Source organism: Epinephelus lanceolatus, chromosome 6 (assembly GCF_041903045.1).
Source record: "Epinephelus lanceolatus isolate andai-2023 chromosome 6, ASM4190304v1, whole genome shotgun sequence".
Taxonomy (NCBI): Eukaryota; Metazoa; Chordata; class Actinopteri; order Perciformes; family Serranidae; genus Epinephelus; species Epinephelus lanceolatus.
The window spans coordinates 29,673,866-29,685,882 of NC_135739.1; the positions used below are offsets into that span (position 1 = coordinate 29,673,866).

The following is a 12,017-nucleotide window of genomic DNA, read 5'->3' on the forward strand; positions in this document are numbered from 1 at the left end:
AAAACCAATAAAAGTTATAACTGGAAGTTTCTGTTTATGGTTTTCTTTGTATTATTTAGTCTTTCTCATAATATGCCAAGAAGTAGCTGTATTATATACAGTCAGGTCCATAATTATTTGGACAATGATACAGTTGTCATCATTTTGGCTCTGTACACCACCACAATGGGTTTTAAATGAAACAATGAATATCTGCTTAAAGTGCAGACTCTCAGCTTTCATTTAAGGCTTTTTTCAAAAATGTAGTATGAATCATGTAGGAATGACAACCATTTCTTCACACAGTCCCCCAACTTTAAGGGCTCATAAGTATTTGGACAAACTAACATAATCATCAATTAAACAGTCAGTTTTAATACTTGGTTGCAAATCCTTTACAGTCAATGACTGCCTCAAGTGTTGGACACATAGGCATCACCAGATGCTGGGTTTCTTCCCTGGTGATGCTCTGCCAGCCCTTTACTGCAGCCGTCTGCACTTCCTGCTTGTGTTTTGGGTGTTTTGCCCTCAGTTTTGGCTTCAGCAAGAGAAACGCATGCTCAATTGGATTCAGGTCAGATGATATGACTTGGCCATTGCAGAACATTCCACTTCTTTGCCTTAAAAATGTCTTTGGTTGCTTTTGCAATATGCTTCAGGTCATTGTCCAACTGCACTGTGAAGCATCGTCCAATGAGTTTTGAAGCATTTGGTTGAATCTGAGCAGATAATGGTGCCCCAAACACTTCAGCTTTCATCCTGCTGCTCTTGTCAGCAGTCACATCATCAATAAATACAAGAGAACCAGTTCCACTGGCAGCCATACATGGCCATGACATAACAGTACCTCCACCATGCTTCACTGATGAGGTGGTGTGCTTTGGATCATGAGCAGTTCCTTCCCTTCTTCCTTCTCTTGTCTTCCCATCATTCTGGTAGTTGATCTTTGTTTTATCTGTCCATAGTATGCTGTTCCACAACTGTACAGGCTTTTTAGATGGTTTTTGACTAACTCTAATCTGGCCTTCCATTTTTAAGGCTAACCAATGGTTTGCATCTTGTGATAAACCCTCTGTATTTATTCTAGTGAAGTCTTGTCTTGCTGACGAGCAGCAGGATGAAAGCTGAAGTGTTTGGGGCACCATTATCTGCTCAGATTCAACCAAATGCTTCAAAACTCATTGGACGATGCTTCACAGTGCAGATGGACATTGACCTGAAGCATACTGCAAAAGCAACCAAAGACATTTTTAAGGCAAAGAAGTGGAATGTTCTGCAATGGTCAAGTCATATCATCTGACCTGAATCCAATTGAGCATGCGTTTCTCTTGCTGAAGCCAAAACTGAGGGCAAAACACAAGCAGGAAGTGCAGACGGCTACAGTAAAGGGCTGGCAGAGCATCACCAGGGAAGAAACCCAGCATCTGATGATGTCTATGTGTCCAACACTTCAGGCAGTCATTGACTGTAAAGGATTTGCAACCAAGTATTAAAACTGACTGTTTAATTGATGATTATGTTAGTTTGTCCAAATACTTATGAGCCCTTAAAGTCGGGGGACTGTGTGAAGAAATGGTTGTAATTCCTACACAGTTCATACTACATTTTTGAAAAAAGCCTTAAATGAAAGCTGAGAGTCTGCACTTTAAGCAGGTATTCATTGTTTCATTTAAAACCCATTGTGGTGGTGTACAGAGCCAAAATGATGACAACTGTATCATTGTCCAAATAATTATGGACCTGACTGTATTTCTTAGGCAGTAGCAGCATGGTCCATTAATGTGATCAAGACTGAAATATCTTGTGAATTGGATTGTCGTGATATTCATGGTCCCCAGAGGATGAATGTTAGTGACTGATGTGATCCACTGGATTTCATCTAGTACCACCAAGTCAAATTTTTAACTTTGTAAAATATCGGGCAAAATCAGCACCAACATTTTTACAGATATTCAAAGTTTTTAAAGCGATGTAGGCTATCACAACAACTCTGATGATCTGGCACCAGCATGAGGTAAGGTTTTGTGTCAACAACTGTTTGATGGATTCCCATAAAATTGCAAAGTACATCAATGTATCAGTCACCTCAGGATGAATTCTTATTTGTCCTATTCTTTGGATTCTGACCAAATACCTGCAAAACTGGGTGGCACAGTGATGCAGTGGTTAGCACCTTACAGCAAGAGGGTTCCTAGTTCGAACCTGGGGTGGCAGGTTTGATTCCTGAGGTGCTTGTTCTCCCCATGAGAGCGTGGATTTTCTCCAGATGCTCCGGTTTCCTCCCACAATCCAAAGACATGCAGGTTAATTGGTGACTCTAAACTGGCCGTAGTTGTGAATGTGAGCGTGAATGGTTGTCTGTCGTCAGCCCTGGGATACTCCACCCCGCCTCTCGCTGTGTCAGCGTAGAGCCTATGCCTACGGGATTTATACTTCTGCGTTGAATCGACGCCGTATCTACAGTGTAGGCTTTCCGTCGATGTAAAGTCTTCACCATACCCTTTGCCGTAGCCTGACTTTCATCTCCCCAAAAAAGGTAACTACACATTGTAGCTACACAGATTTCATTTCTATTCTTGTCAGCTGAAACCACAGATAAGAAACAATAGATTGTGAAGACAATAAAGCCTCCACAAAATAGCATTTTAAGTCTTGTGTGTGATTTATCCTGGCTTCATATGGGCAAAGGAAATATCTGCTTGTTGCTAGGCTAATTTATACAATGTAAAATGCCATAGGCTTGTGCTAATGTTGATGTCGTGATGATCTTATTGACGCTAGGTTTGCGCTAATATTGTTCAGTAGTGGTCAGGACTGTAGTTTTAAGAAACATGCTAGAGTGTAAGCCCCATGCAAGAACATTTATTTGACAAAAACAGCAAAATGATAGAATACAGCTCAAGTTTCCTCTAAATACAATAAAGCAGAGATGGAAATTGTACAAACCTTCAACCCTGTGGATTCTGGCTACACACAGGACACAAGCCCAGGCTGAGACATCTGTCCTCTCTGAGTGGGAAGTGATATAGTTCCTGAGTGATTTTACCTGAACTTAGCTTCCTCATTCTCAGAGGTTCATTTATATTATAATAAAATATATTTTTTAAATTTGCACATATCTTCCAGCTCGGGTTCAGAAACATGCTCACAGATGTGTTCCACATTCACATCAAAGTAATAACCAAAACAAATATCAAAAGCAATTAGGAAAACTGTAGAGCTTTATTGTACATACAATACATTGATCATATCAGGGTTTTGATTCAGATTTGGTTTCTACTAAGGCGAGACGGGAGAGAGCAGAGTCCTTTTGGAGGGAGAAGAAGAGAGAAGGGGGGGTTGTTCTCAGCAGAGGAAGGTGAGGTCGCTCTTCCTGCAGCCCACCTGGCAGCACACGGTGGTCAGTATGTTGTTGATATCCCGTCTGGTCAGCTCGGAGCCCGGGTTGCTGCTGCTCAGGCTCTCCAAACTGTTCTGCTCCCCTGTGGGCAAACCTGGAGCAACAAATCACATCAAATGCTAAAGAAACACTCGTAACATAAAATACATTGTTCTAATTCAGTCCAATAACAAGTTTTACACACTTTAACTCTTTTCAAAATAACTTGTTTGACATTTTTCTCCAACAGAATGATGGATGACCAACTGTTTTCAGATCAGTCTTTCTTGTGTAAATGAGGTTTATGTGCCCATTAAAAAAGGAAACTCTAAATGACTGTGCAGATTAACTCGGTGCTATTTGTCTTCTACAGTGTCACTTTTCTCTTTCTAATCAGCACAACTGATAGGCTAACTGGGTTTGTTTGTATGTGACAGCAAGAGAGAGAGGCGGCTGCCCAGGGAACAGACCGCCGCAGCATTTAATCATAATATGTGGGATCCTGAAGCCTAATAAGGTAAAACAGCAGACAGTGTCTCTGTGCTGGGGCACCTGTCTGCCTGCACACCCACTGCACTGCAGCCACTGAATTAATAGTGCACAGCAGTGGTTCTCAAATAGTGTGCTGTGATGCAAATCCAGGCATGCCGTGGGATTTTGTGACAACCGCACATTATTATTGCGATATTTAGCTGGGGCTATACAAAAAGTTATAAATGGATTTTTACTTGACTGTGTAAAAAGTCAAAAATGTAATTTAATTCAATAAACCTTCACTGGGAAGCTATTTGTCACCGTTCACACATGGGAATGATAAGTGTGTGGCACATCACATTATCTTACATTATTTCCCATTTAAATGGATGTGTTATTGGTGCTCTGATGTAATTTTGTAAAGTTTAAAATTAATTCTTGAATAATTTTGTCCAATATTTCCTGAGTAATAGTTGGTTGTCAATTGTTATTTGATATTAGTAAAGAAAAACAAACCTTGATGTCATGATAAGAGTGATAACACACCTTATAAAAGCTATTGTGCACAGATATAAATATAGGTGTGCCTTGAGATTTTGGCTTGTCCTTTGGTGTATCATGGGCACAAAAAGTTTGAAAACCACTGGTATACAGTATATTCCAGTGTGTACACAGAATCAGTAGAAAGCTGACGGTCACATTCAGAAACAATATGCGACTTTGCAGAAATACTCAGCCGTTAAGTGGGTTTAAATTTTGATGCCTGAGTCAGTGAAACTAACACCAAAATATAAATGGTGCTGAAAAAAAGGAGTTTTAGTCAGATAAATAAGATGAGATTTTATAAAGGGCAACTTTTGCAGAAAACCTAAAGAAATTAATAAACACAAGGATACAAACTGCAGGATTCATTTTTTTTTTTTTTTTTTAAAAATCTGCAAAATAAGCAGGGACATCCCACACTATCTTCATGTCTTCCTCACCCTTACCAGACTCAGTTGTAGAGTAGTTAAACCCTTAACAAGCAGTAGTAGTAGATCCTATGTTTGTTCACATCAACAGAACTGTAATTTAGAATCAAGTTGAGAACCCAAAGTTTAGGCAACAACTGGTTATGTCAGGCTGAATTTTGAGGAAATATTTCACAAAATAACTTTTCATAAAGAGCTAAAATAAGCTGATACAGAACATGTACATGAGACACGTACAGTGTGGAATAGGATCATTTAACAACCATATAGCTACTCAGTGTTAAGAGGTTTTTATTCAGGAAGTCTCATTTAGAGACTCATAAAACAGATAGTAATAAATAAAAAGTACAAACTAGCAGAAGCGCTGAGGTACATCTACCTTAAAGGTTTGAAGGATAAATTCAGTTTTACAAATTTGTCTCAAAACAAGTCAAGATTCATATGTGCATTTAACCAGTACTTTATCTTGCCATCATCATTTCTCCTGCTCACACTGATCCAATGTAAGTGATAAAAATGCACAATCTTAGTTTTGTGCAAAATATATTCCAGAAGTTCCAGTTTTTTTAGTGTGTAATTCCCTCTATGTGTCTCCTTGTGGAGCTGCAGCGGAGGGACAGTAGTAATATATCAGTTTGATTGGTCTAACTCAGACAGCTGAAGCCTCATATTTACTTCAGGATTTTGTTCCCCATCACTTACACTGAAAACAGACCTCTAAATGGTCAGTATGAACAGGAGCCATGATTACAGCTAGCAAAATTTGGGCTCTTGTGTATTGTTTTAGGACAGACTTGAAACAGTAAGCTAAATCTACACAGTGAAAGAAAATTTTTATTTTTTATTCTGCATTATGCAAGAAACTGTCTATAAGTTTCATCCTGAATCCAGGAGGAAAAAGGTACCTAAAAATACCACTGATCACCATGTCTGTGACAGATCTAAGAATAAAAGAAGTCGTCTCACCGTCCATGTCTGACTCACTGAGGAATCTCCTCCAACGAGAGCCTCCGCAGGTGTAAACAACAGCCCGCAGGAACTCTCGACCGCACAGCTTCACCGCCTTCACCTCTGCTCTCACCTGGACCACACACACCACTGCACACAACAGCAGAGGCAGAACCCCCAGAGCACGCATGCTGGATACCTGACAGAGGTTTATGTCTTTGTTCCTGAAACTACTTCAGCTGCTCTCTTTTCTGTCGTCTTGTCTGTCCTGTCTTCTGTCTTGATCCACGGCTTGCATCTCCCTGTGTTATATACCATCCACCTTTCCTCTCTTTAGCCCATCCCAATCACACTCACACACACACACACAGTCCTCACTCTGTCTGTCATTTTATGTTTCCGGTCATCTCCACCATCACCATTTTTAGCCGTCTAAGAGAGAGTGACGACCATCAACCTTTTACAACCTTCAGCTGACACTCACATCATCCTCCTCTGTGATAATGTGATTTGAGGCTGTGATTGCACTGACCTTCGCTGCACCGCATGCTTAATTAAGTGATGCAAAGTGATTCCCAAACAGATGTTTCGTCTGTTTACCACACTCTGATGGCCCGTTTGTCTTTGTCTTTACGAGCAGGTTGGGCCATACGAGAGGAAAAGAGTCAATGTTGACAGTCCCATCATGCAGGTCATTACGGTGCTGCTGATGGTGCGATGTGATACTCAGCGTGTCATTTCAGTCCCATCATTAACGGTGGAGGTCCCACTTAGGATGTCAATGAAATTATATTATGTGTAGTTGGATGTGCTGTGTGGTTGGCCCTATGGGAGCAGAAAACAAAGATATAAAAATAGAATGGACCAAATTTACTTCTACATCAAAGGTATTTTGTTGTTTTTCTTTTTCTTAATTAAAATAAAAAGTTGATTAATGACAAGTTCAACAGATTGATGGAGCCTAACCAAACCTCACTAAGAGACTGGGGAAACCTCTGTCAACAATATGGCACAGAGTCAGTAAACATCATGTTCCTCTAATGCTACATGTACAACCACCATATAAATAAAAGACAAGATTAAAGGTCCAGTGTGCAGGATTTATGCGGTTATATATGAGCAGAAATTACTATAGTAAGTAAGTATGTTATCTTCTTTGAATATCACCTGAAAATAAGAATCATTGTGCTTTTGTTACTTTAGAATTAACATTTATATCTACATACAGAGTGGGTCCTCGTCTATGGAGATCAGAATGTTGTAATAATGATGATAATAATAATACATTTTATTCAAAGGCACCTTTCAGGGCACTCAAGGTCACCTTACAGAACAAGTAACAGACAGTTAAATTTAAGAGGGGTAAAAGACACATCAATCAACATTGTATTTAGAGAATATATGACCAAGATAGGGCTGGGCGGTATGGCCTGAAATCAATATCACGGTATTATATTGGGGGGATGCAGTGACGGTATGATATTGCGGTATTGTCTTCTCTCTTTTTTTTACACCTTAAATAAAACAATTGAAAAAGCCATACAAGTCTTGGATGGAAACTATTTATTGCCAGAAGTAAAACGGTTGCTAATCCATCAATTATTGTGTATAAAACGTTATATAGTATATATAAACGTTAGAGGGAAGAGGGAGGGCCGGCGGCTCCCCCTTCTCCTGCGGGCCTGGGTTTGGTGGTCGGCCAGGCCACCTCCATGACGTAGCGAGGGAGGTGTGTGAGGCCGGCTGGCCGCCGGGCCCCGTTCTGCCGCCGTAGCCGGAGTACTGCGGTATGAAGGTAACGTTAATCACAAAAGCAGCGGCTCATGTTTACTGCGTTAAGTTACCGTCACCGCGAATACCGCCCAGCCCTAACTGAGGCAGGTGCGATGACATCATCGACGATAGGACGGTAGAGCGCAAATCTCTACCGTGGGCCAAATTTATATCATTTCTACCGTCTACTGCATATACCATGCAGCCCTAGACCAAGAGGAAGGAGATTGATGATAAACTAGATGGGACCAAGGACAGAGCCTTGGGGAACACCTGAGGAGATGGGAGATGGTTGCATGTACCACCATGTTTCTACAGTAGCCCAGAATGGACAAATCAAAAACTGGCTCTGGATAGGGCCATTGGCATTTCTGTGGTGGCCACTGAAGTTAGCAGCCCCTCTGCAACAAGAAGCTCTTTTGAAACTGCTTTATTCAGTGTTTTACCAGTTTTAACCCTTTTACACATAGTGGTCACTACAGGGGACAGGTACTTAAAAGTCATTTTCTTGTCTATGCATGGGTTTTGATGCTATAGTTGCATAAAAGCCACTGCTACGGACCCTAGTGCATCTTATCATACACTGCCACTCACTGGCCAGGTGTTGTAAGTGCAACACAAATCTCTGGAAACCAAGATGGCCGATGGAACGCAAAAAATGTTGTGCAGCTTAGACATTTATCACAGTCCTACTATAATATGAGACCATGCAGGTAAATAAAATGTGTTAACATCAGGTAACATCTAAGAAGTTATACGGCTGTTAAGATTTCCAAGCACTGATTTCATGTAATTAATCATTTGTCCACCAAACTGGACATCATGTATTGCTAGCTATATTTTATATCTGCAGTGACTGTTTGGGCTGTAAATGAATTGATTTGTGTTATTAGAATGTAACTTGCAGTTTTTAACAATAACAATATTTTTGACAAGATTTTTGTGGAACATGTGCATTGAAAAAATATATATAGTTTAACGAGGAGGTGTATGTGGGGGATGAGGAGTCAAGAGGAAGGAGCTGACTGGTGGAGGGGGTATAAGAGGGAGGTGTAGAAAGAGAGATGGTGGAGGCTGAGGAGTCACAAGCAAGGTTCAGTGCTTTTGCACAGGCACTGAACAGTAGTGGTTTTAACAGCATTAAAAAATATATTTTTTATAGCACATAAAACATCAATTTTCTTATTTATATTTATATATAGTTCAAAAAGTGAACCTTGAGTTCGGGTTGTTTTGTCAGATTAAATGATCTTATTTAGTTCAGGTGAGGTTATCATGCAGTATCAGCAGACGCAGGTTTATTAATTTAGCCTGACAGTGCCTGTTTGATGCTGCTCTGGCTCCTGTTTTCTTTATGGTATCTTGGCAAAACCACAACGAGAGTCCAACCAGTGCTTTTTAATGTTTCATCAAATACTTGCATTTTCCACTGATTGTTCTTAATTTTTTCAGGAGAGCTAAAACACAATTCTGTGATATTTTGTCTGTATTCTCTTCACTGCTGTATGTTACATGTAAAGGATTTTGATGGAGATATAACAGCATTTCTGTTTCACCACCTTCCTCACATGCCTGGAGCTGATGAGCATTGATGGCTGTAATCAGAGCTACAACTTATTTTGTCCTAATGACCTCAATTTTGTCTGACCACCCTGATTACTGAATAAATGCCATTTGGAGCAACCAACTGAAAACAAGTGCTTCTGTTATATTAAATAAATAAATAACATCTAACTGACTTTGTTTGTTTGTGCTGTGTGTTGAGCCAAATCAGTGGTAACTGACTTGAATTCAAACAAGATCAGTGTTGGTGCAGTTTAACAGAGACATGACAGAAATGTGGCACAAAAATTAGCAGCAGCTGCAGTGAACCAGAAAAGGTTTCCTCCCATCGCTTTGGGAAGTTGTTAGCTTTTATCAAATTACAAAGCGGCTTCATGTCTTCAATGTCCCACCATAATGTCACGCCTGAATTTGAGAATTTAACTGACACTAAAACATGAAGGTCAGGGACTGTAAGTAAGGGCTATTTTTACATCAATGAATATCACAGAAGGTTATGTTTCATTGTACACAGGTTTAATGGCAATAGAGTTGAATTAAAATCCAATGTACGGGAGTAGAGAAGAGAGGAGCTGATCAAAATATTTTTAGACTGATTTGGACTTTTTATGCTCACCTCTCAGACTACATAAAGGCCAGCAATAACCATGTTCGGGGGGGTCGGTAGCGTAGTGGATAGTGCCGGCACCCCATGTACAGAGTCACTGCCTTGCTGCAGCAGCTGCAGGCTCGAATCCAGCTCGCGGCCCCTTGCTGCATGTCAGTCCCCACTCTCTCTGTCTCCCCATTTCACCTTCTGTCCTGTCAATAAAGGAAAAAAGCCAATCAAAATAATCTTTAAAAAAAACAAGAAATACCCAAAACAAAATCAAAGGATCCTACATTAAATTGATAACAAGTATCTGCAAAGAGCATTACACTGTTACCTTCTCCAGATATAGAATAAAAGGTTGCCAGATGGTGTCAAATAAGTTCACCTGCTCATTTCTAATATATCTGATCCTCTCCACCTCAAGAGTACTGACAACATCATCAAGCCACATATTCACATAAGGGATGTTTTTACCCCTCGACAACATCAGCAAGCATTTCTTAGCTGACATAAGGAAATAGTTGATAAGTCGTCTTTGAGCTGATGTGAAGTTGGTAAATGTCTCTGGAATATTAAAAGTAATAGTTTGAGGTTCAGTTCTTGAATCAAGAATGTCTGAAATTGTATGGAAATTTTATACACATTATAAAACAGCGTATTAGAGTAGCTTCATTAGACACTTGTCACACAGAGAAGAAACAGAGGGAAACATTTATTTTTCTTAGATTTAGAAATATGCAGCTGATGTACTATTTTAAATTACATTAATGGGCAATGTGTTGTTTTTTTATTAGAAAATAAAGCAAAACAAAAAAATCAAAAACGGGCAGACAGCCTATGAAGCCACCACCACTCAGTAAGTTCCTCTCAGGGGCCCGGCAATTTCTGTGGGTGGGCTTGCCTATCTTGTTGTGGAGGTTATTGCTTCATCCTGAGAAAAATAAGAGGAAAAAAATTTAACTTAACTTTATTAAAAGTTTTTTATTTACAGTTTATGTTCTCCTAAAAATGCTACAACATAAGTCAAAGACAGTAAAGGACTGGTCATTGTGGTAATGATGCAAATACATTATTTATCGGAAACAATGGTAAATAATCGATCAGGGAACCTTAAGATTACTTGAAGGAGGATAATTGCAGCATTTTTTACATGCCATCATTAATATGATGCCTGATAACAAATTTCACCATGAAATATTATTTGTTAGATAGATCTACATGAAGTAGCATTCACTTTTTATGTTCTGGTTGAAAAACTGACTTAACTGTGTTTTCCTCACCTCTGAAACCAAACTTGCACCTTTAATAATCTATGAAATCATATATAACCTGCCAGATTCATTTATTTATTTTACACTGAAATTCCCAGAAACCTTGGACTAAGTCTTTGTAACAGCAAATATTAAATATTCTGTACAAAACCAAATGGGAAAATGCAACATTTACTGATAAGATCTGTCCTAATGAGATTGTTTGTATCTCAAGGAGACATTCAGTCGTCTGTTTCTCTGAGAACCAAATCTTACAACAACAAGAGGCTCTAGATAAATGGATGAAACAGGCGCAAACCTAATTGGCTTGGGAATACATCTGTGTGTGTGTGTGTGTGTGTGTGTGTATGCCTCTTCAATCAATCTGTTAGCTGCAGACTGAACGATGTCCCCCCACGGTGTCCACCTGAAGGGAGACGAGTCAGAGAGACAGTGTGTTTGCTGTGTGGGCTGATGGTCATGTGTCTGTGTGTCATCGACTGACTGAGGGAGTAATGGTTTCAAATTGCTAACATAAAATGCTATAAAGCCCGCAAAAGTGCACTGACTGGACTGATGTACAGTATAATGTCAACAAAAGGCAAAGATTACATGTGATAGTATAGTGAAGTCAATAAAAACTCAGTCAGTCACACCACAACAGTGTATACCCTACATATGCTGTGTTTGGTTTCAACAAAAGTAACCTTTATAGGGACTTCTCTTTCTACCAAACAATGTAAGCAAAGGTTATCAAACGAATGTAATGTACCTCCTCTTTGTCTCCAATTTTATAGCCAATAAATACCCATATTTGTTTTGTATGTTTTGCACCATGTTACATTTAATATACACCTCCATCAGAGACAATGTTGTTATGTCTATGTCCAACTGTATCTTAGCCCACAGCCTCCCTTCCTTAGCAGCTTTGCTTCATTACACTCTCCCACACAGATGTCTTGAGATGATTGGGCTCATTTGTCTGTCACTGTCCTCTTCCAAGATAATGTTTGCCCTTGTGGCAAATAATAAAGATGTTATCGTCACGCCAGGTCTGTAGTCAAACTCACCACAGGCCTGAAGCCCAC

General features: G+C 39.7%; 1 protein-coding gene across 1 annotated transcript; it reads right to left on the minus strand.

Annotated features, from left to right (window-relative positions):
• Nucleotides 1–2,821: 2,821 nt before the first annotated feature.
• Nucleotides 2,822–6,047, minus strand: insl5a (insulin-like 5a). Its single transcript, XM_033622512.2, has 2 exons — nt 5,770–6,047; nt 2,822–3,473 (listed from the first exon to the last, which is right to left on the minus strand). The coding sequence occupies exons 1-2, from the start codon at nt 5,939–5,941 to the stop codon at nt 3,325–3,327; spliced, it is 321 nt and encodes a 106-aa protein (XP_033478403.1). The 5' UTR covers nt 5,942–6,047; the 3' UTR covers nt 2,822–3,324.
• Between the last annotated feature and the right edge of the window lie 5,970 nt (nt 6,048–12,017).